The sequence below is a fragment of the Panthera onca genome, chromosome E1, assembly GCF_046562875.1.
Source record: "Panthera onca isolate mPanOnc1 chromosome E1, mPanOnc1 haplotype 2, whole genome shotgun sequence".
In the NCBI taxonomy this organism is placed as follows: Eukaryota; Metazoa; Chordata; class Mammalia; order Carnivora; family Felidae; genus Panthera; species Panthera onca.
The window spans coordinates 60,099,359-60,123,403 of record NC_138352.1 but is presented as its reverse complement, the minus strand read 5'-3'; the positions used below and the strand labels follow the sequence as shown (position 1 = coordinate 60,123,403).

Below are 24,045 nucleotides of genomic sequence, written 5' to 3'. Positions count from 1 at the left end.
CTGTGGTTCACAAGTTCGAGCCCCATGTCAGGCTCTGTGCTGACAGCTCAGAGCCTGGAGCATGCTTCAGACTCCCTCTCTCTCTGCTCCTCCCCTGCTGATGCTTTGTCTCTATCTCTCTCTCAAAAAATAAATAAAAACATTTAAAAAAGAAAAGAAAAGAAATCCCTTACCATTAGCAGTGACGCCCCATCCTCCTCCTCCGGCCTCACTCCTCTCATCCCCTGGCAACCACTTATTTCCTTTGTCTATAGATTTGCTATTCTGGACATTTCACATAAATGGAATCATGTAATATGCAGCCTTTGGTGACTGGCTTCTTCCAATTAACATACTGTTTTCGGGATTCGTCGTTTTCGGAGCCTGATCTGTGCTTCAGGGAGTAATAATTCATTGTAGATTCCTTTGTATGAATCCGTCACATTTTATTTTGTCCTTCATCCGTTGATAGACTTTTGTTTTATTCCCCCATTTTTTTGGCTAATATAAATAACACAGCAGTGAACATTCATGTACAAGTTTTTGTGTGGGTATATTTTTGATTGCCTTGGATGTATACCCAGCAGCAAGATCTCTGGGTCACATGGTAACTCTATATTTAACCTTCTGAGGAACTACCAAACTGTTTTCCAAAGCAGCGGCCCCATTTTATATTCCCACCAGCAATGTATTCCATCCTCACCAACAGTCCTTACTGTCTTTTTAAAAATTGTCATTATAGCTAGCCAAGGGCACGAGCAGTATCTACTTATGGTTTTGATTTGCGTTTCTTTAATGACTAATGATGTCAAGCATCATCTTTTTTGTGTGACTTTTGGCCACTTGTAGATCTACTTTGGAGAAATGTCTTTTCAGAACCTTGGCCCATTTTCATTTTATTTTGTTTATTTTTCACTTATTTATTTTGTGGGAGTGCGTGCCTGAGTAGGGGAGGGGCAGAGAGAGAAGGAGAGAGAGTCCCAAGCAGGCTCCTTGCCGCTAGCACAGAGCCCGATGCAGGGCTTGAACTCACAAAACGTGAGGTCACAACCTGAGCCAAAACCAAAAGTCAGATGCTTAACCCACTGAGCTACCCAGGCACCCCTTGGCCCATTTTAAAATGGGATTATTTGTCTTTTTATTATTGAATTATAATAGTTCTTTATATATTCTGGATTGTATACCCTTATTAAATACATAATTAGCAACTATTTCCTCCCATCCTGTGAGTTGTCGTTTCACTTTCTTGGTGGTAACATTTACAGCATAAATGTTTTCAATGTTGATAGAGTCCAATCCTATTTTTTTCTTTTGCCATTTGTGCTTTTGGTGTCCTGTCTATACCCATTTCCTAGCCCAAGGTCACAAAGATTTATGTGTCCTTCTAAAAATTTTATAGTTTTAGCTCTTACATTGAGATCTATGATCCATTTTGAGTTGACTTTTGTATATGGTATGAGGATGAGGTCCAGCTCGATTCTTTTGCATATTGATGTACAGTGGTACCAGCACCATTTGTTCAAAAGACTATTATTTCCGGGCACCTGGGTGGCTCAGTCGGTTAAGCGTCCGACTTCAGCTCAGGTCGTGATCTGTGGTTCATGAGTTCGAGCCCCGCGTCGGGCTCTGTGCTGACAGCTCGGAGCCTGGAGCCTGCTTCCGATTCTTGTGTCTCCCTTTCTGTCTGCCCCTCCCCTGCGCGCACTCTCTCTCTCTCTCTCTCTCAAAAATAAAGATTTTTAAAAATTTACCAGAAAAAAACACTATTATTTCCCCCTTTAGAACGTTTTCGAGGAATGCTGTAAAGTGATCGTTAGTACACATCTCAGTGAGTAATTATATACGATGTACCTTCTATGACCACCCTCCAGATGGAAACATAGAACATTTCCAGCCCACCAGAAGGCTCTCTCATGCCTTGTCCCATTGTTCCCCTCTAAAGGAAGCCTCTATTCTGACTTCTAGCACCGTAGATTAATTTTTCCTATTGTTCAACTTCATTCGTATGAAAGGAACTGTACAACGTATACCCTTTTGCTTCTTTCACTGAGCATTATGTCTGTGTGGTTCACTTGTGCATATAGCATGAGGCTATAGTTTGTTCTTTTCCATTGTTCTGTAGCATTCCATTGTAAGAATATATCACAGTGCATCTATCCATTCTCCTGCTAACAGACATTTGGGTTGTTTCCAGGTTTGGGCTATTATGATGAAAGCTGATGTGAACATTCTTACATTTGTATTTCGGTGAACCCCTCTGCACTCTTTTCTGGGGGTATATATCTAGGAGCGGAATTGCCCAGTCATTGGGAAGGCATATGTTTACCTTTAGTGCCTACTGCCAAGCAGTTTTCTAACAGTGTTTGCACTGACTTGTACTCACATTAGCAATATGTGAGCATTTTCATTGCTCTTTATCCTAGCCAGTGGGGTCATAAGTCTTTTTCATTTCAGCCACTCTAATAGGTGTGTAGTGGGACCTCACTGTGGTTTTAATTTGCATTTCCCTGATGACTAACGGTCTTGATACCTTTTCGTTTGCTTATTGGCTTTTGGAAGTCTCTAAGTCATTGCTTCATTCTTAAATTGAGTTGTGTGTATTTCCTGATTCATTGGTAGAGGCTCTTTACATATTATGGATATGTCTTTTATTAGAGAAAAAAATATGTCGCATATACATATAGCAAACGTTTCTTCAAGTCTATGGCTTGCCTGTTTTTTTAACGTTTATTTATTTATTTTGAGAGAGAGTGTGTATGCTCATGCGCGTGCAGAAAAAGAGGGAGAGAGGAATGCCTGGGTGGCTCAGTCGGCTAAGCTCAGGTCATGATCTCGCGGTTCACGAGTTCGAGCCCTGCGTCGGGCTCTGTGCTGACAGCTTGGAGCCTGGAGCCTGCTTTGGATTCTGTGTCTCCATCTCTCTCTCTCTGCCCCTTGCCCACTTGCACTCTGTCTCTCTCTCTCTCTCTCTCTCTCAAAAATAAATAAACATTAAAAAACAAAAAGAGAGGGAAAAAGAGAGAATCCCAAGCAGTCTCCACACTGTCAGTGCAAAGCCTGACTTGGGGCTTGAACTCACAAACTGTGAGATCATGACCTGAGCCAAAATCAAGAGTTGGATGCTTAACTGATTGAGCCACCCAGGTGCCCCTATGGCTTGTGTTTTAAATCTCTTAATGGTATTTTTCGTGGAGCGGAAATTCTTGGTTTTAATGCTCTTCAATTTATTGGCCTCTCTGTTTGTGGTTTATGTATTTTGTGTCTATTTTTAAGATCTCTACCCAAAGCTGTGAAGACCCCTGTATTTTCATCTAGAAGCTTTGTTGTTTTACCTTTTGCAATTAGATTTATGATCCACTTGGGATTGAGTTTTGTGTATGGTGTGAGGTAAGAGTCAAAAGTCACGTTTTGTCCATACAGATAGCGGACTGACTAGCACCACTGACTGAATGTGACTGTATAAGCCATGTAGCTGTATAAGTGAGGGTCACAGTCTCCATTTTTTACTATCCTGAAGAGTCTTCAGGGCCCAGAATGTCAGAGGACTCTGAAGGTTTTGAGCCGACAGCTGTCAACACCCTGAAGGGTAAAGAAGAACGACTCCACAGCCCCCGGCTTGAGCTGGAAGCAGGGGGCTACCCCTAGGGTCTGGGGCTGCACGCCCTAGCAGGATGCCACAGAGTGGCGTTGACCAAGCTGAGTTCACTCCCGTCCAAGACCTGACTCATGTTGTGTCTCAGCTCCGACATCCTGTCTTGCCAGGGTCCCAGAGCTGATGGGACAGGGCAGCTTAACTTGTCACCCAAGCTCCTCGGCTCACCGGGCGTTGCTCCTCTGGCCTCCGGCAGCTTCTGCCACCGCAGGCTCCTTTCAGCCCCAGGCTTTTCCATTTGCCATTCCATCTGCCCGGACCCTTTCCCAGCTCGCCCCTTTTCCTCACCCTTGTCTCCGCCTTCCCCCAGCACCCTGTCCCAAAAGCATAGTCCCCAGTGACTCCCTTTCCCATTTGCCTGCTTCACTTGAATTCCTGCCTCTGGACTCGAATATCGGCTCCGTGATACGGAAGAGCATGTCTGTTCCCTTCTGTAACAGCTGGGTGAGTGCAGGCGTACCTGGGTGAGTGCAGGCGTAATTAATGGTTCTCGAACTCTCAGAGACTCTCGAGATGCCAGCGTGGGAGTTTACGCTGAGAAGTAGGCCGCCAAGTGCATGGGCTGGGCTGGTGGGTCTGACCGGGGCAGGCTCTGCCTCCCCGCAGGCCTCAGGGGACTCAGGTTGCTGAGAGCCCACAGGACCCACTCATCCCTCCACTAAGTAGATAGTCGCTGGGCACTCCAGTGCAGCCCACCTGGTGGACCCCCGGCTCCACCCCGTGTGTCACCCCTGTGAGTCTCATTTTCCTGTGCTTCTGTCACTTAGTCACTGCCATTTATTTGACACTTTGTTGGCGTGGGGTGGGGGGGGTGGGGTGGGTAGAGGGTTCTGACTGTCAAGTCGTATAACCATGAGAGCCATTCGGTCTTTCTTTAAAAAAGAAACAAAAAACATTATTTTAAATTCATTCACCGCAGAGGCCCTGCTCTGGGCCAAGCACCATACTGGGTACGGTGATGGAACAGGACGGACAAGGGCCCTGCTCCTTGGGGACAGACACTGGATCAGGCAAGTCATTACCCACATCATAATTACACTGGTGACAAATGCCAGGAAGGAAAGGGGCCGGGAGTGGGGGAGCTAAGGGGACTTCTATTTGTGGACTCCGGGAGGCTGTGAACGGATTTCTCAGTTGCACTCCAGAGGACAGTCTGGATTCTAAGACTTCATCCAGTGAAAGTGGCATTCCTCTGTCTCGGGCCCCTCGTGGCAGGTGCTGCCATGGCTTAGACCCGTGGTCTGTGGCGGTTTCCTCCACTGTTAAAGCGGCAGGGAACTGGCCAGTTGTGGGGGCTTGAATGAGCAGAAGGTAGGAAGGTAGGTGGTAGGAAGGGGGAGGGGGAACAGTGGGGTTCTCCCCCCCCTCACACCCCGCTTTGTGACCGGGGGCCCTGGCTGGGGCACAGCTACAGAGCTCCATCCAGGCCTGTGTGCAGAAGCTGCACGGACCCAGTGTTCCCACTGGTTTTGTCTGTTGTCTAAGAGAACAAAAGATTTTTCCTGGAGTGTCATTTCCTGGGGGCTGACCTGTGGCCGCTGGACCGTGTCTGAACATTTCCCGGTAGTCTCCCTCGCCTCCTCGGAGAGAGAAGCCCTCACCAGTGAACATATATCACCTCACAATTCACATTTGTCTCCTTCCTTCCAGTCCCCTTGCCCCAGCCTTGTTATTTTATGCCAAAGACGTTTGATACTTGAGAATTATTCCCTCATCTGTGATAACTCTGTGCCAGGCAGAAAGAAGAGCGGCCATTGCATACAGCTTGGTAGGTGCCGGGTGGGGTGGGCAAAGAATGCCGTGGGAGCCCCGAGGAGTCCCTGACCCAGCTAGGCAGCGGGAGGAGTGTAGGCTGGGGAATAGTCAGGAAAGCTTCCCAGAGGAGGTGATGGACGGCCCCTGAGCTGAGTCTTAAGGAATAGTGAGCTGGGAGGCCGCAGGACTTCCCAGGTGTGTGCGCCAGGCTCTGTGGGTCTCCTGCCCATTTTCCTGGGGGAGCTCCCCTGGGTCTCTATGGCCCAGGCAGGCTTTGTTCAGAATCTTGTGTTGCAAATGCTTCCCAAGTAGCCACCCTGATTGACACATTGTCCTGTCACTGACTGAAGGAAGCACCTGCTAATTCTGAGGGTTTTCAGAGGGAGCCCTGGAGCCCAGCTCTGAGGCCCCGATACTCCTGACTCAGAGTTCTCCACTCTTGGCTTAAGGTGCCATAAAGCATCTGAATAGATTAAACTGTCCAAACCAATCCCTCTAGGGCAGCCTCAGCCTTACTCCCCTTCCGCGTCTACGGGAGCAGAGAGGGCAGTCTCATTTAGGGGGTGGAAATAGCAACTTCAGGGTGAGGTTGGTGACACTTAACAAAATAGCTGGGCTGGACCCACCTCTCGTGTGAGTCACTTCCTCTGTGTAGACAGCCACTTAGGGCAGTCCAGCCAGCTTTCTTCTTGCCTCTGCTCATCCATGCTTAGGCACAGAAAGGCAGGGAGCGCTTGAAATGGGGGAGGCGGGAAGCTAAAATCCCTTCCCACAATTCTCTGACCCCAAACCCACCCCACTTGTCCCACTGGTGAGCAGCTTCAGTCTCAGCAACAGAAGGGGTCCTGGGTCCTGCTCACCCATGCCTCCCTCATCTCAAACCCTATAAGCAGGGCTGACAAACTGTAGTCCTTCAATAACTGGTGCTGGGATGATGGGATGTCCACCTGCGACAAAATAAAGGTAGACCCCTTCCTCACACCATACACAAGAATTAACTCAAAATCATTGGGAGACTTAGGGGAGCCTGGGTGGGGTGGCTCAGTCGGTGAAGCCTCCGACTTCGGTTCAGATCATGGTTCGTGAATTCAAGCCCCACGTCGGGCTCTGTGCTGACGGCTCAGAGCCCGGAGCCTGCTTCGGATTCTGTGTCTCCCTCTCTCTCTCTCTCTGCCCCCCCCACTCGCTCGCTGTCTCTCTCAAAAATAAATAAACATTAAAAAAATTTTTTTAATAGGCAAAGAATTCGAATAGACATTTCTCCAAAGAAGATCTACTGATGTCCACTGAGCACATGAAAAGATGCTTGGTGTCATTGTCCTTAGACACTGGGGAAATTGCACACCTAAACCACAAGACGGTACTTCACACACGTGAGGATGGCTATAATCAAACAGATAATAAAAACGTCGGAAAGGATGTGGAGAAATTGGAATCCCCATATGTGGTGGGAAAGTAAAATGGTGTAGTCACTTAGGGAAAGAGTTTGGAAATTCCTCAGAAAGTTAGGCATAGTTACCGAATGGCCCATCAGTTGCACTCATAGACGTGTACCCAAGGGAACGGAAAACATACATCCACACAGAAATGGTTACGTGAATGTTCATGGCAGCATTATTCATAATTGCCCCAAAGCAGAAACAACCCAGATGCCCATCAGCTGATGAGCGGACAGACCAAATATGCTACATCCATACCTTGGAATACTAGTTAGTAATAAATACTGATGCCTGCTACAACATGGATGGACCTAGAAAACCTGATGTTCAGAGAGAAGGCAGACACAAAGACCACATTTATAAGATTCCTTTTATATTGGGGCACCTTGGTGGCTCAGTTTAGCGTTCAACTCTTGATTTTGGCTCCGGTCGTGATCCCAGGTTCGTGAGATTGAGCCCCACGTCAGGCTCCACACTGAGTGTCGAGCCTGCTTAGGATTCTGTCTCTCTCTTTCTCTGCCTGTCTGTCCCCCTCCCCTGCTCATGCTGTCTCCCCCACACACACCCCGAAATAAATAAATATACATACAAATGAATAAAAAGACAAACCATAAATGAAGATTCTGTTTATGTAAACAGAATGGACAGATCTCTAGAAACAGAAAGTACATTAGTGGTGGCCTAGAACTGGAGCGGTTGAGGGGAAATGGGAACTGACCGCTCCCGAGCACGGGGTTTCTTTCTGGAGGAATGAAAATGTCCTGAACTTCGTGGTGCTGGTTGCACAACTCCGTGAATACACTGAAACTATTCAGTCGTGTGCTCTAAATGGGTTCCTTTGATGATCGGTGAATTGTGTCTCCATCAAGATGTCTGTAAAACAAAACAAACACACAAAAACCTTCAAACACCACCTATGTCTTCCCTCCCTTCCCACTAGAAGAGCAGGAGCTGGATTTCAGAGGATGACTTCTACCGGCCTCCCCAGGAGCCGCCCGCAGAGAGCCCTTCAGAACCCTCCGTGGCTTCTTCCGGAGGGACTCCGGAGTCCCAGTCTGGGGTCCTCCGGCATTTTTCTCAGGGGCCAAGGAAAAGCCACTCCACGGGGGCCTTAGACCAAGCCTGCGTGCCTTCCCCAGGAGGCCGGCCAAGCAGGGCAGCGGCGGCCCAGGAGCACCAGAACTTCAGGGTGGTGCACCGCAGGCAGATGGGTAGGTGACCGCAGGGTTCCAGTGACCTTGCCGCGGGGACAGTGCCTTTCGGAGAGCAGTGCCAGAGCCCTCTTTTCCATTACCGGTTGGGTAGTGTGTTCTCACGAGCAAAACCTCTTCCCAAAATGTAATCAGGAACACCCTTGCTGACTAATTCAGGGAAGCATTTCAGGAAAAGTGCTATATTTTCTCATAAGAGCTCCACAGTATCATGCCCCCAAACCTGTTTCATATATTGAAATACTGAAACTTTCCCCCCGAAGTCATGTGATTATGCACGACTCTGGGTTCTGCCTGTAGCTCAGAGCAAACCCTGCCTCCGGAAGGCATTTCAGTGCCCCTTCCCGAGACCTCTGTCTTCGATGGTTTGTTTAACAGCTCTGGTGGGGGTGTATCAGCTCTGCCATCTGTTAGCTGTCCTCTGTACACTGTTTACAATGAGGCCAGCTCGAGTTCCACACCCTGTGCAATTCTAAAAAGCATTCGGTAACCATAACCGAATTTCTCTACAACCCCCACAAACAGAAAAGTCTGCCCTGGAGCCGGTCTCTTTCTCACTTCATTTTCTGTTTGCCGTGACCCAGCAGACGATTCCGGCCAGGTGCCTAGCTTAGGAGAGCCCTGGTCTCCACACTGGCTTCTTTTAGATTTTTCTTGTAGTCCATATAACCATGCCAGAGAAAGTGTGCCTCATGCCTAGGCCGTCAGGTTCCCTGAAGGGTAGGCAGACCCTATACAATTATTTGAAATCTCCAAGGCTAGTTCAGGCTGCGGGAGAGAGAACTGTGTGTCCTTTGGACCCCCCAGTTGCTGACAGAGCCCTAGGAAACAGGGAGCATAGAGGGGTGTGTGGTGTCCAGGCACACGCTCATTCAGCGGGTATTTATTAAGTATCTGTGCTGTGCCAGGCTGTTCTGGGTGCTGGGGACACAGCAGGAAGCAAAGCAACGTCCCTGTCTTCACAGACTTCTTATATCCTAGTGCAAGAGGCAGGGAAGAAGGGAATTAACAAGTAAATGTATTGTATGGACTGGTGATAATAATTGCTATGGAGAACTTGGGGAGTGCCACGGGGGGGGAGCATACTATTTCATATGGGTGGCCAAGGAAGCCCTCACAGATAAGGTGACATTTGAGGAGATGTGCAGGGAGAGAGGCAGGAAGGCAAGGGCCGACCTGTGTGGCTCAAGCAGGGGAACAGATGCAAAGATCCTGCCATGGGCACGTGCCCAGGAAACCAAGGAGATGGGAAGGGGGTGGTTAGAGATGAGGGCGGAGTGACGGAGGGCCTCGCGGGCCACAGAAGGGACGTTAGCTTTCCCTCCGAGGGAGATGGCAGTCATTACAGGGTTTGGGGCAAAGGGACGTGATCTGACTTCCTTTAAATGGGGAGTCATCCTGTCTCGTATGTTGAAGGACCTCAGGGGAGAGAGACCAGTCAGGCTCTTGCCATAAGCCAGGCCAGGGGTGACAGCCGTCGGAGCCCGTGTGGTAGTGGTCGAGGTGGTGAGAAGCAGAGGGTTCTGGATGTGCCAGCAGGATTCGCTGATGGGCTGCGTGTGTATGTGTGTGACAGAAAGGAAAGGTTTTTAGCCCAAGCAGCTCGAAGGATGCAGTTTGCCATTTATGAGATGAGGGATGTTGGGAGGAAAGCTGGTTTGCAGTGGGAGGGGCAGGAATTGATTTTCGGGCATGTCAATTTTGAGATGCCTATTAGATATCAGCCGTACATGGCGCAGGCGGAGATCTGAACCTGAAGTTCAAGGGCGAGGTTCAGGCTGGAGATAAACGCTGGGGAGTTGTTGGCATAAAGCCCTGAGCGTAGGCACGATCAGGTAGGAGGCGGGTGTCAATGGAGAAGGGGACCCAGGACTGAGCTCTGGGGTGCTCCAATGTTGACATGTCAGGGAGAGGCGGAGGAGTGAGCCCGGGGGACAGAAGAGTGGCCCGTCGTGGCAGAGGAGTACCCAGAGTGGCACCTCAGCAGCCGTGTGAGGGAAGTGTCTCATGAGGGAAGGAGGGTCTCAGCTGTGTCCTGAGATACTGATGGGTCAGGCCAGATGGGCACCAAGGATTAGCCTTGGGATTTGGTGACAAGGAGGGCATGGGGCTTCCCAAGTGCCGTTTCAGTGGAAGGAGGGGACAAAAACCTGACTGGAGCAGATTCAAGATGGAACGGGAGCAGGGGAACCAGAGACAGTTGTGACACCTCCTCGAGGTTTTCTGTAAAGGGGACAGAGGAACAGGGTGGTAATTAGAGATGTGAGTGCCATCAAGAAAGCTATTTTTAAAGATGGCAGAAATAACAGTGTGTTTGTGTGCTGGTGGGAACGAGCCAGGAGGGAAGGGAGAAAGCAGTGACACGGTGGGGGGGGCGGGGGGGGGGGCTGCTGGAGAGACGTCCCTGTCCTTGAGTGGGCGGTGGGGAGGGGTCCCCTGTGCAGACGGGGGAGTTGGCCTCAGACTGAGCCGGAAGTTCATCCCCGGTGACAAGGGGGAAGTCTGAGTGTGGGTACAGATGCTATAGTGAGGGCTCTGTGGAGGTAATTTTTTTTAGTCCTTTTTTTTTTTTCTCAGTAAAATTCAGGAACAAGGTCAACAGCTGAGGGTGCGGATGGGATGAAGGCACTCCTAAAGCGTTCTTGCGGCAGCCCCTGTCCCCACCCGCTGCAGGGCCTCGGGAGGTAGAGGCTTGGCCCCGCCGTCTAAAGTGCCTCTTTCTGCCCCCAGGGCTGTCCAACCCATTCCGGGGTCTCATGAAGCTGGGCACCGTGGAGCGGCGGGGGGCAATGGGCATCTGGAAGGAACTCTTCTGCGAGCTCTCCCCTCTGGAGTTCCGCCTCTACCTGAACACCGAGGAACGCACCTGCGTGGAGAACTGCTCCCTGCTGCGCTGCGAGGCCGTGGGGCCAGCCCACGGCGACGGCCGCTTCGAGCTGGTCTTCTCTGGCAGGAAGCTGGCCCTGCGGGCCTCCTCCCAGGACGAAGCCGAGGACTGGCTGGACCGGGTGCGGGAGGCCCTACAGAAGTGCCGGCCCCAGCAGGAGGATGAGTGGGTGACCATCCAGTACCCGGAGCAGCCCGAGGACCCCCCAGACGCCCCCCAGGGTGGCCTCCCCTCCCACCCGGACCCACCCACTGAGCCCGAGACTCTCCAGGGCACGCAGTTCTGTTGGTCCTCTGCCCAAGTTCCCGAGCCAGACGCTATTAAAGAATCCCTTCTGTACCTGTACACGGACAGGACCTGGATGCCCTATATTTTTTCCCTATCCTTGGAGTCTCTGAAATGCTTCCGAGTGAGAAACAACGAGAAAATGTTAAGTGACAGCCACGGAGTTGAGACCATCCGAGATATCCTGCCAGACACGAGCCTCGGGGGCCCATCCTTCTTCAAAATCATCACGGCCAAGGCCGTCCTGAAGCTGCAGGCCGGGAATGCTGAGGAGGCCGCCCTGTGGAGGGATCTGGTACGCAAGGTCCTGGCGTCCTACTTGGAGACGGCCGAGGAGGCGGTGACACTGGGCGGGAGTCTGGACGAAAACTGTCAGGAGGTGCTGAAGTTCGCCACGCGGGAGAACGGCTTCCTGCTGCGGTACCTCGTGGCCATCCCCACGGAGAAAGGCCTCGACTCCCAGGGCTGCTTCTGTGCAGGTGCCCCCTTGCTGTCCCGCCACCCCCAGCCTGCCCGCCTCACTCTGCCTCGGGTGGGGCTCCCGATTTAGGCTCTCTGCCCTTTCCTGGCTCTCCACGAGCGCCCCCATGCCACCCCGGGGATGTTGCAGCAGACGTAGCCTCTGCTCCTCCCCAGCACCCACCGAGGCCAGCAGCCCTGCCGAGGGTTGGGACCTGTGGGTGCACAGCTCTGCCGGGTGCTGCTCTCTCTGCTCAGGGAGCTCCATCCAGGGAGCTGTGCTCTCCGCCCCCTTCATTATTATATCACCCTATCATTGGATTCTTTTGGAGCAGGGGCACGGCACCCTTCCAGATACTTCTGCATGCTTTCGCAAGTGCACACAGTCTTTTTCACTTAACAAAAATGGGCCCATCCTACTGAATGCTGTGCAATAGAACATTCTCCGGTGGTGAAAATATCCTAGATCTGTGCTGTCTAATATGGTAACTACAAGCCACCTGTGGCCCCTGAGTACTTCAAATGTGGCTAGTGTGACTAAGGAACCAAATTTTCAGTTTAACTTAAAGGTATTTAAATTGAAATGGGCGCCTGTGGCTTGTGGCCACCGTACGGGCCAGCACAGCTGTATATATTGTTCTGCAACTTGGTTTTGTTCTACCGAGGAGTGTATTGTGGATATTATTCTACGTCAGTCCATCTGCCGTATCATTACTGTCCTCAAGTCCGATTCTTCTGTGTGGGACCACCGGGCCAGCTGCTTTATTTGGATTATTTAATTTAGTCCTAACAATAACCTGTCCTGTGGTGGAGCCAGATGAGGACCTTGACGGTCCTAGAGCCTCGCTCTGGCCGTGTCCCCGCAGGGCCTCTCCACCCCATTGCTTTTCAAGGCTGTGAGATATTCCATGGCTCCCGTTCCATTTTTAGCTCTTCTCCCGGACCCAGACCCCTGTTTCCATCACCTTCGGTTCTCCAGGGGGCTGTGAGGATCTTGCCCTGCCGCAGGGTGCCCTAGCAGGAGACGCGGTGCAGGTGGTTTGAGGACCATCCTGTTGGCTGGAGCCTGTGGGACCGGAGGGGAGAGTCTGCTTCGGGCATCCGGAAGGAAGTGGTCTGCGGTTTTCTTCCTGCAGAAGACATTTTCAAGTCCCTGCTCGCTCCCTCCTCACACCCGCCAACCCCTAACACTCACGCTCTGCACTTTCCGCCTGTGGGTGTTGGGCTCGGGGAGGAGGCCAGGCCCCCCAGGGCTGGTGAGGAGGGTCCCCCAGTGGGTGTGAATGCTGGCAGGGGGCGGCTCTCACTGTGCCTCTCACCTGCCAGCCCTCAGGCCAAGACTGAATCTGGGGGCTTGGGCTTCCTTCCTGCTGCAGGCGTGGCTTTGTGGCCGGGTGGATGCCCACCGCCGGCATCTGGCTGTATTGCATGGTTCACGGGGCACTTTCAAAGCCTCATCTCATTTAAACTTGGTCATCACCCCCACAGGAGAGCAAGGAGCAGCTGAATTTTATAGATACTGAAATGGAACCTCGTAAAACCTCGGCGAAGGTTAGGATGAGGCAGCTATTAGGCAGAAGAGCCAGCCCTTCTAGTCCCAAGGCCAGAGGGCCTCTTTCCCCTGGCCCTGTGGGAGGCAGGCATGTGCTCAGGATCTGAGCCCCACTCTGACTCTCACTGCCCGCCGCTGTGGAGGGACCTCCAGCAGAGGAGCTGAAGCCGGACCCTGCACCACTGTCTTGAGATGTCCGGCCTCTCTGACTCCAAGCTGGCCCAGGCAGCGTCCAGACGGTCCTGCCTCCGGTTGGCCTCCCCACCTACTCTCTGCCTGTCGGCCGGCCCCATGTCCCCAGCTCCTACCCTGCTTGCTGAGGCGCTGACTTGGTTGCTTCCGTTTCTGGGCCCCAGTGGAGGGGTGGGCCTACGGGAGGTTGGCATTGGTGAGCAAGCAGTGGGAACATTGAACACAGGCAGCTAGGTAGAAGAGGATGTGGGCTCTAACACCAACCCAACCCAAATCCGATTACCGGCTCTGCCACTTAATCGTCCTGTGACTGGGCAGGTCTCCTGACCTCTCTGTGCACCGACTGCTTCGGCTGCAAAATGACAGCAATAATTGTTAACAGTGTTTTGTCGTAAAGACTAAGTAATGGGGTTGTTTCTCAGCGGTGGGCATGTGAGTGACGGTTGTTTGATCTTTGTGTCCTCCTTTTATGTCTGCCCCTTCCTTAAATAGCAGGTCCTTCTGCCTAGGAGCTTCTGCGTTGTCCCCAGACTCTGGCCCCGCCACTGCTCACTCTCCTGCCGTCCCTCTCCCCAGGCTGCTCCCGGCAGATTGGCTTCTCGTTTGTACGACCCAAGCTTTGTGCCTTCTCTGGCCTCTATTACTGCGACATCTGCCACCAAGACGATGCCTCGGTGATTCCGGCCAGGATCATCCACAACTGGGACCTCACCAAGCGCCCGGTAAGCCTTGGGCCCAACCAGTCGTGGCCACACAGGGCTGAGGAGTGACAAAGGAATGGTCGCTCCCCTTTGTTGCTGCTCTTTGTGTGGAGGAGTTTGGCTCTAGGGAATTTAGGGTCACTGGTTCAGGCCCCATGATGGTGGGAGGGCCAACCAAGAAAAAACTGTGCTGCTGGTCTGTAGCCCGTGTGCAGAACTCTGTCAGTGCCTGCCTCGTTCCTCAGGTGGAGGCCTGAGGGTGGTTCTCTGCAGCTCCCATGGCCACGGACAAAAGTGTTTAAGGCACCAGCAACTAGAGAGAGAGAAAGAGAGGGAGAGGAAGAATAGATAAGGAAAGATAGTTAGGATAGATTATATTTCTAGATGGATGGGGGATGGGTGGGTAGATAGTTGTGAATAGATAGATGGGTGGATGGGTTGGTGGGCTGGCCAACTGGCTGTACTTCCCCTTGGGGCAGTCAGCCTTTTCTGTATATTTGTTTACATACATTTGTAAAGTCGGGATCATTCTGGACTCATACTGATTTATAGCAGGCTCTGTCCACTTGGTACCATTTAGTATGATTTAGTCTTGAGTACTTTTTTATGTTCACCAAATGCTTTTGAATAAGATGTATTCTAAGATCTTTCTTTTCCTCTTCTCCACCTGAGCTTACCCACTTACCTAGCTATGTTACCATTAGCAAATTATTTAACTTCAGTTTCCTCATCTATAAAGAAGGATTAATAAGTATCTGCCTCAGAGGACATTACAGGAGATGGCACCCGCCAGTCTCTTAGAGCCTCACATCAGTGCCCTTTCTTTCTCCTGAGGCCTGCCACACCTTCAGCCCCTCATTCACTTGGTCAGAGCTTGCCTGGAGGAGCACAAACTTGGCTTTCTCCCAAAGGCACAGATTTCTGCTTAAGACAGACACAGAAGCACAAAGAAGAAGCTATTTGTTTCTCAAGACCCAGGCCTATTGGCCATGCAGTCTTGACGTGTGGATGTGTCGTCAGAGCACAGGGAACATGACTCAGATTCCGTGCCACCCCAGCCTCCACCTTGCTGGGGACCGGAACCCCAAGGACATTAGCTTCACTTTGGCTTTTTGTTGGTTACCTTGTCCTCACTCCTGCCCTCAGTGGTAAGTATTTAACTAACTGCATATAGAATATTAAACCTCAGAACCGCCACAGATGCAAATAATTCTTTGGCCATAAAACACACTTGCTATTTACAACATCCGGACAACTTTTTTTTTTTATTTTTTATTTTTTGCATTTATTTATTTTTGAGAGAAAGAGAGAGAGAGAGAGAGAGAGAGAGAGAGAGCACGAGTTGGGGAGAAGCAGAGAGAGGGGAAGACACAGAATCCGAAGCAGGCTCTAGACTCTGAGCTGTCAGCACAGAGCCCGACATGGGGCTCAAACCCGTGAACCGTAAGATCATGACCTGAGCCGAAGTCAGACGCTTAACCCACTGAGCCACCCAGGCGCCCCAACATCCGGACACTTGTTAAGCCATCTTCCCATTCATTGCTGTAATCCTTGTGCCACTTCCTTTTCCCAGCTAGAAAATTACGGTACTTTTCTCGGCATAGCTGAGATCAGGAAATACCCAGCGCTCATTCTTGCTCTCTCAAAGATCCCTGGCCTACGCAAGAATGGGAAAATTCGAAATACAAAGTGGCTGGCTCACGGGTTAAGGGCCTTATTGTTCGCTGTTACCACCGGCTGACCCACTTGTGCGAGGCCTGGCTGGCACTTGGCAGGACGTCAGCCCGGGACTGGGGCTGCTCTCTTGACTGTCTCCGGCAAGCCCACAGGACAAGAGCAGTCCCTGGGGAGCAGGAAGCTCCTGCCCGTCCGTCCGTCCGCAGCACTTGGCAGCTTTCAGCACACATTCCTGTGTATTATTTCATCTGAGCCTCGCCCAAGGCCTAAAGCTGTCGTGGGAAGGGCTGGGCCAGGACAGAGAAGAGCAGTCTGAGCAGCCACCAGGGCTTTGCTGCTGGGCTGCTTGTTGGCTCGGGGGCTGTCACCTCAGGGCCCTAGGAAGTGGGAAGAGGAGTTGTCTATTGCTGCGGGAGGCAAGAGATAGCAGTGGGGCTGGGTGACGGGGCCAGAGGCTCCCAAGCCCCCAGTGTGACAGTCTCCTGAGGGCCCTGGTACATTCCTAACGCTTCGGGGGACAGCTGGGCTGCGCAGGCACTCAGGGTCTGAAGGCAGCTCCCATTACTGAGGATATGCTAGGTGCCAGGAGCTTACATTATTATTGTTTTAATTTTTTAACATTTTTTAAGTTTATCTCTTTATTTTTGAGAGAGAGAGAGAGAGAACACACACAAAGGGGGGAGGGACTGGGAGAGAGGGAGACACAGAATCTGAAACAGACTCCAGGCTCCGAGCTGTCAGCACAAAGCCCAACGCAGGGCTCGAACTCACGAACCTGGAGAGCATGACCTGAGCCGAAGTCGGACGCTTAACCGACTGAGCCACCCAGGCGCCCCTGCATTATTATTATTATTATTTTAACCTAAACTCAAAATAATTCCGTAAGAGATGCTTTTCTTTTCCCCACTTTATAGACAAGGAAACTGAGTCACAGAGGTCCTGAATAAGTGTCACAAGGTCCTACTGGTAGGCAGTGGTAGAGCCAGGATTCGAATTCGATTCTGACTTGAAAGCCCGACTCCTAACCACTGCATGGTAGTTGATGGTGGAGACCATCTCAGGTCCTCCGGCCTTCTTATTACACCAAGGAGGAGACTGAAGGGGAGAGAAGCTTCTTGTTAATGAGGCAGCCAAGTGGTGCAGAGACAACACCTCAGTTTAGACCTGGGCTCTGCTTTCTGCAGGTAGATTGGATAAGCCACTTTAGCTTCTCTGAGCCTCCATTTACTCATCTGTAAAATGGGGGTGGTGACACCTCCCCCATTGAATTGTCATCAGCCTGAAGAAAGGATATGGTTGAGATCCGCAGCCCACCATCGGGCAAATAGTAGGCGCTCAGTAACCGGCTTTGGCATTAGGGTCAGGGCCGAGGGTAGAACCTGTAACACCCTGTCAGTGGGAGAGGCTGGGATTGATCGCTCCCCTCCACACGGGGACTTGGGGGAGCCCTGGCTGGTGCTGCTGGCCAGAGCTTGGGGCGGGGGCGCTCGGGAAACCTTGTTAAGCTGTGTCTGATCTGTAGTTTCCTGTGGCTGGAGCCTGACTCAGACAGTCACCTGGTTCCTGAGTCGGCGCTGGGGCAGTGCCTGTTTCTGTTAGGCAGGAAAATGGGGGCTGGGAAGACAGGAAATAGTGGGAAGGATCTGTAGGCCCAGGGGGAGAGGGGCATTGACCCAACGTGGCCGGGGAGGGACCGCAGCTGGTGCCTGGGAGGGAGAGTAGGTTTGGGAGTTAGGGCAACTGGGTTCAGATCTTGACTTTTATGAGCTGTGGACCTAGGCCCGGTCACTTCATCTCTGGTCCTCCGTTTCCTCATCTCTATAATGAAGATGGCACCGCTTCCCTTGGACGGTGGTGGCAGGGTGGGTGAGTGGGTGGGCAATACTGTGCCTGTCGCAGAGATGCTCACCGAACGGCCATTCTGTCCCCCCCCCCCCCCACACCCGCCGCCATCTGCCGTCTGGTGGTGTCCCAGATCTGCCGGCAGGCTCTGAAGTTCCTGACGCAGATCCGGGCCCAGCCCCTCATCAACCTGCAGCTGGTGAATGCGTCGCTGTACGAGCATGTTGAGCAGATGCGCCTCGTCCGGAGGAGACGGGAGCAGCTGAAACTTCTGGGGGATTACCTGGGCCTGTGCCGAAGTGGGGCCCTGAAGGAGCTGAGCAAGAGGTGAGCGTCCCCGACACACACACACACACACACACACACACACACACACACACACGCATGCAGCTAGTGCCCGCCCAAGACGCCCCCTTAGGAAAAATGCCAGGGCCGAGCAGAAATCACCTTCCCACTAGGTTGGGGAAATTGCCGCAAGCTTTGGGAGTGGTTTTTATTTGTTCATGTATTCATTCATTTACTCATTCATCTAACAGTTATTTACTGAGAACATACCAAGTGCTCAGCACTGAGCCAGCTTTGTGAGCTCCACACTGAGCAAGGTAGACCCGGGTCCTACCCTCTCACAGGGAAGGCAGATGAGTAAGCCTAGAGCTACAACAGCCTAGAGGGAGCTAGAAGGGAGGCAGGACGCCTGGAAGTACAGAGGTGAGCCCTCTAATCCGGAGTGGAGGAGGGCAGAGCCGGGAAGACATCCTGGAGGAATGTACATATAAGATGAGCCTTGGGGGCGCCTGGGTGGCGCAGTCGGTTAAGCGTCCGACTTCAGCCAGGTCGCGATCTCGCGGTCCGTGAGTTCGAGCCCCGCGTCAGGCTCTGGGCTGATGGCTCGGAGCCTGGAGGCTGTTTCCGATTCTGTGTCTCCCTCTCTCTCTGCCCCTCCCCCGTTCATGCTCTGTCTCTCTCTGTCCCAAAAATAAAAAAAACGTTGAAAAAAAAAAAAGATGAGCCTTGGAGAATGAGTCAGAGTTAGAAAGGGGAAGACTCAGGAAAGAGTGTTACAGATGGAAGGAACGGTGCGCTCAGGCCCTGAATGAAGGCCCCATACGAGGGAAGAACAGAGAAAGCTCCGGGGCATGCAAGGAGGGAAGGGGGCATGTTGTGAGAAGGCTAGGCAGTGTTGTCCTGGCCCCCCCCCCCCCAGTCTCCCATTCGTGGCTGTTCTGCTGCCGTCCGGCATGGCATCCCTCCCAGAATCCTCAGAAGAGGGCAAGGTTAGGGTGGGACCCTCAGGATGCCCTTGAAGAAGCTTCTGGGCCCCCAGCGCTCGGGGGCCTGCTTAGGATTGAGAGGTGATGCTGTGCTTGAGTATGAGCTTAGGGCCTTCCTGTGCCCATCGTGAACGCCTCCTAGCCCAGGCTGCGGCCTTCTTGGGGCTGTGCTGGTGAGGGAGCTGGTGCCTACTGTCCAGTTGGGCTTTGTTACTAGGTTTCTGGGGACTTGGAGTCACAAGTTTCTGGGCTCACAGTCCCCCTCCTCCCCGCCCCCAACCACAGTTCCGCACTGGGCTGGCCCAGAGACCACCTCTCTGATAGGTTGCAGCCCCTTGGTCCTGGCTACTGATCTCCCAGGGCCAATCCTGCCTGGCTGCTTGGAGCCCGGGCAGTGCCAGTACAGACCTCTGGGGATCTCAAGGAGCGAGCTGCTGCAGGGGAGAGGCTGGCTCCTCATAGGCTCCCAGAGCAGCCAGCTGAGCCCTGGTCTCCACAGGACCAGAAAGCCCCCTGGGTGCCACCATGAGGGACCCTAGCAGGCTGCCTCCCCGGGAGGCCTTGCCTGTCTCAATCATCAGCTGGGTGCCTGGGTCTTCACTCACTGCCCTCCTTTCTGAGATTCTAGGCCTCAGGGCTCCAGAGAACCTGCCCTCCAGACCCCCTGACCAGGGTGGTGAAATCTCCCTGTCGTCACCCTCCCCAGTCAAGGGGATCTTCCACAGACCTGAGCAGACCAGGTGCCTGCAGGGTGCGTCCCAGTCACTGGCCTCGCCTGTCCGCACCCTGCTCAGATTGTTTGGTCATCGGCCTTACTGACCTGTCTGGGCTGACCTGCTGGGCGGCCTGCCTCTTTCTCTCTGGCCTTGTTGTTCCCATCCTTGGGTAGCAGCACCGCATACCTACTGTGCAGCCTACCAGCCTTCAAGAGAGCAAGGCCACGCCAATAGAAGCAACGTGGGGCAGGGGAAAGAGCTCAGGAGCAAACTCTGCCCGGCCTCAGACTTGCTGTATGACTCAGAGAGGTTGCTTCACTTCTCTGAGCCTCATCCTTCTTGTTTATAAAATGGGCCAGTAATCCCTGTGCTCATGCGACCTTCTGGAGTTGTGGTGAGGGCCCCGTGAGGGACTCAGAGTCTGGGGAAGGGCACAGGCAGACAGACGGCCCGGGGTCAGCATGGCTTGTGCTGTGAGGGAAAGCGCCTGGCCCCAGCCTTGTGAAAGCCAAAGGGCCAAGAAAGTTCCCAGAGAGGGGATGGCATCTGAGCTGAGGATTTGTAGCGTTCTGCTCTTTAAAAAAAATATATATATATACATATATATATATATATATGTGTGTGTGTGTGTGTGTGTGTGTGTGTATTATATATATTTTATATATATATATATATAATATATACATATATGTATATATTTCTTTACAAAGTTGGTCAGTACTCAAACAGTATAAAAGAATTAAGCAGGAAGTTGGGATCACTCCTCCAATCCCACCGCAGTCAGTACCGTTAGGCTCTGCTTCCAGAGCTCTGTCCTTACACGCAGGAAAAGAGTTGCCTCAACGCAAACAGCATGTACATAGTGAACTGGGATTTTGCAAAAGAACCAAGGAGAAGAAAGGGGGAGGGATGGCCTAGGTTTCCTGGCTTAAGGGGGCCTGTGATGTGGAGAAGGGCGGGAGTGTGGCTCACTGGGACCCGTGAGGGGCTCCGTGCAGCTGGATTGCAGGTGCAGGGGCCAGACCTCGAAGGTCCTGGGCACCACACCAGATTTGGATTTATCTGCTCTGGGGTTTAGAAAAGGCCAGCTTGGCAGCAGTGGGGCGCAGGGGCTGGCGCAGTAATTAGCCCAGGGAGGTGTGGAGGCCTGGCCTGGGTCCGCCAGAGTGGAGGCTGAGGACCCGAATGGTTGAGAAGGAAGGGCAGGTCTCGAGTGTGAGTAAAGTCAGGGAAGAGTTCCCCTTCGCTAGCGGCAGCCCTCCGGCTGGGCTGGGCGCTCTGAGAGAAAGGCATCCTCCGATGGGGGATGGGCCTGGACGCATCTCCAGGGGCCAGAGAAGCCCCAGGGCACCTTCCCCGCCCTTGGGAAGGAGCCATCACAGAAACGCCCTGGAGGGGTGGGGAGAGGAGGTTCCTGAGTTCAGAGGAGTCCCCCAGCCTGGGCCTGGAACCCAGCTGTGCCAGCCTTCCCCGCGCCCTTTCCTACCCCATCACTGCTTGCAGGAGTGAAGGGGCAACCTTGCCTCTGTCTTCCAGTGTCCTCCGGAGAACCCTGTGGATCTCTCTGACCCCTTCCCAGGCAGTCCTCCTCACACCAGAAGAGGACAGAGAGGGGTCTCCTGATTGTGGCGTGGAAAACAGAGGCCCAGAGTGGCCCTGGGGTGTGGATTTCTCTCCTGACGGCCAGGATGAGCAGTGGCGTCTCACCCCCGGGCCAGCGCTTTGTCCCCTCTGGCTCGGACTGAGCGTTGTGGAGAAATCACTTACAAGCCTCACGGAGAGTGTGACGGGCCCAGGGCACAGTGGCTTGCAAGGAAGGCCTTGGGCCTGGCTGGTCCCTGGGGCTTCCAAGATGGTGGACAGAGGGCAGATAACAGAGATGACTCTCCATCCAGATCAGCCCCACCCTTCCTGCCAGCTGAGGGACAGTCTGCACGCCCCCTGTCCCCACCCCCTGCATTTTCCTGGTGATGAATGGCAGCTTGCTGTTCCCAGAAAACTGGAAGTTTACTAGAGAAACCAGCTTGGTGAACGGAGCAGGTGGCCGGCAGTGTCCCCACCCCTGTGGCTGCTTGATGGGACTTGTCATCTCTGCCCCACATGGGGTTCCCCCAGACCACACCTGAGGCCATAGTGTGGAACATGGCCAAGCCCCCACTCCAGACGCCCCGGGGCCTGGCACCCTCCCGCCCCCAGATGTCCTGGGCATCCTGGGGCAAGTTTGCAAGCTTTCCTTAGGCTTGGAGCATTTTCCCCAACCCCAGTACCCACGCAGGCGCACACGGCAAAGCCAGGCTGGCGTCGTCCAGGGGGGTTTCTGCAGGTGTTTCCTGTCCTTCCCTCAGGATGTAACCCCTAGGATCTCTGCCATTGGTAGGTGGAAAGTAGAGCTGTCCTTGTCCTCTGTCTCCCCCACACCCCACCCCACCGTGAAATGCGACCCTGCTGTACTTAGGCCACGTCTCAGTGCCTCTCACGCAGCACTGAAACCGGATGCTTGACTGCCTGTCCCTCAGCTAGACCAGGGGCCACAGGAGGGCACGGACCACGTCCTATGCATTTCTGTCCTCAGCACTGTCCCTGCTTTGTAATGGTGGCAATCATGACCACAGCTGACACCCACAGGCCTTCGCCGGGTGGGTAAGGATGTGAGCTCGGGAGCCAGGCTGCTGCGTTCAAGCTCCAGCTTTGCCACAAACAAGCTGCGTGACCACAGGCATGTTGTTTAACCTCTCTGTGCCTCCATTTCGTCGTCTTCTCAAAGTGGGGATTCGGGTAGTAGCAACCTCACAGGATTACTGTGAGGCTAAAACAGGTTAATGGACATAAGACGTGGTAGCTTTCCTCCTCCTCCTCCTCCTCCTCATTAGTGACATTTTTTAATCCCTTCAAATTGTTTTGAAAAACATTTCTGCTTTATTGAAGTGTAAGTGACAAAATTATAAGATGTTTATTTTTTTTTAATTTTTTTTTTTAACGTTTATTTATTTTGGAGACAGAGAGAGACAGAGCATGAACGGGGGAGGGGCAGAGAGAGAGGGAGACACAGAATCTGAAGCTCCAGGCTCTGAGCTGTCCGCACAGAGCCCGACACGGGGCTCGCACCCACGGACCCCGAGATCATGACCTGAGCCGAAGTCGGGCGCTCAACCGACTGAGCCACCCAGGCGCCCCTATAAGATGTTTAAAGCGTACGTCACGATGCTGTGATACATGTATACGTTGCGACAGGACTCCTCCCCTCCGGGGAGGGATCCATCAGCTCATCCATCGGCTCGCTACATGTATACACGTGCACGTTTGGCGAGAGCATTTAAGTTGTACCGTCTTCGCAAATTTCAGTTACACAACACAGTGTTATCAACTGTGGCTGAGAATTACTCAGCGTTCACTGTGCCAAATGCTTTACATAAAGGAATCCTCAGAACAGCTCCACTGCTCAGGTGAGGAAACTTGAGGCTCGGCGAGGTTAAGTGATCTGCCCAAGGTCACCTGGAAGACCAAGTCCCCAACCCAGGCGGCCGACTGTGCTCTTAGGCACCGCCCTGGCCAGGTGTTCACACCCGGTGAGCAGCTGAAGGAATGAAAACAAACACGGGTTGGCCCGGATCATGGAAACCCTTATAAGGAACCTCTTATGTTTTCTTTGAAGGCTCGGCCACAGGAATTACCTCTTGGAGTCTCCCCACAAGTACAGTGTCGCTGACCTCCAGCAGGTGAGAACGCCCTTCCCGGCCCCCAGACCCCTCTAGAGAGCCCTCATTCATGGGAAATCAGCAAGGAGGACGGGGGAGGGAGGCTGCAGCTTTTCGGTACCTCAGGCTCCGCGTCTTGCTTGTCCCACGCTCCCGGGGCGATGACTGAGTGCCAGCCCCCCGCTGTAAGCAGGCACTCCAGCAAAGCCCAGGTCACAGGGGTGACAGCTGGGGACATTCCTTTCCTCGAGGGAGGGTACTGCGGATTGGGGTCTCGTCTGTCAAGCCCGTTATCCCCAGCGACCTCTGCGTACGGGGCTGCTGGACACCTGCGTTGCTCGGCCTGATTCAGGGAGGCTCTTCGGGCCAAGTGCGAAGAAACCTCCCTTGGGGTCGGAAATCTTCAGGCAGGGGGCCAGGAGCAGCAGCGGGCCACCTTTTACACATGGCCTCAGTCTCAGCACAGCTGCCCGAAAGGCCTGGCGGCCTGACCTTGCCCTCCACAGATCGCGGACGGGGCGTACGAAGGGTTCCTCGATGCCCTGATCGGATTCGCCTCCCAGCACGTCTACCACTGCGACCTGTGCACCCAGCGTGGCTTCATCTGCCAGATCTGCCACCACCACGACATCATCTTCCCCTTCGAGTTTGACACCACCGTCAGGTATGCGGGACACCCAGCCGCCCCCCCCCCCAGTCCCCCAGCTGGCCCCAGTGTGCCAGGGAGGCAGG

The 24,045-nt window shown here is 53.1% G+C and overlaps 1 protein-coding gene and 1 long non-coding RNA gene across 6 annotated transcripts in view; one reads left to right on the top strand and one right to left on the bottom strand.

Annotated features, from left to right (window-relative positions):
• PLEKHM1 (pleckstrin homology and RUN domain containing M1) overlaps nt 1–24,045 on the top strand; it is a 48,303-nt gene that overhangs the window by 21,161 nt on the left and 3,097 nt on the right. For 2 of the 5 annotated variants that reach the window (XM_078437042.2, XM_081791314.1), the window contains exons 6-10: nt 7,766–8,036; nt 10,767–11,687; nt 13,988–14,133; nt 17,765–17,958; nt 21,155–22,478. In XM_078437042.2, the coding sequence (XP_078293168.1) occupies nt 7,766–8,036; nt 10,767–11,687; nt 13,988–14,133; nt 17,765–17,958; nt 21,155–21,632 (2,010 nt within the window). In that variant the 3' untranslated portion in view covers nt 21,633–22,478. Of the gene's footprint in view, nt 1–7,765; nt 8,037–10,766; nt 11,688–13,987; nt 14,134–17,764; nt 17,959–21,154; nt 22,479–23,270; nt 23,335–23,790; nt 23,978–24,045 lie in introns of those variants that run through there. The other 3 variants (XM_078437043.2, XM_078437044.2, XM_081791315.1) reach the window with 3 other exon arrangements.
• LOC145713133 (uncharacterized) lies at nt 7,588–13,639 on the bottom strand. The gene is made up of 3 exons (XR_014136098.1): nt 13,528–13,639; nt 12,633–12,797; nt 7,588–7,698 (listed from the first exon to the last, which is right to left on the bottom strand). It is a non-coding gene; the product is annotated as an uncharacterized LOC145713133 (long non-coding RNA).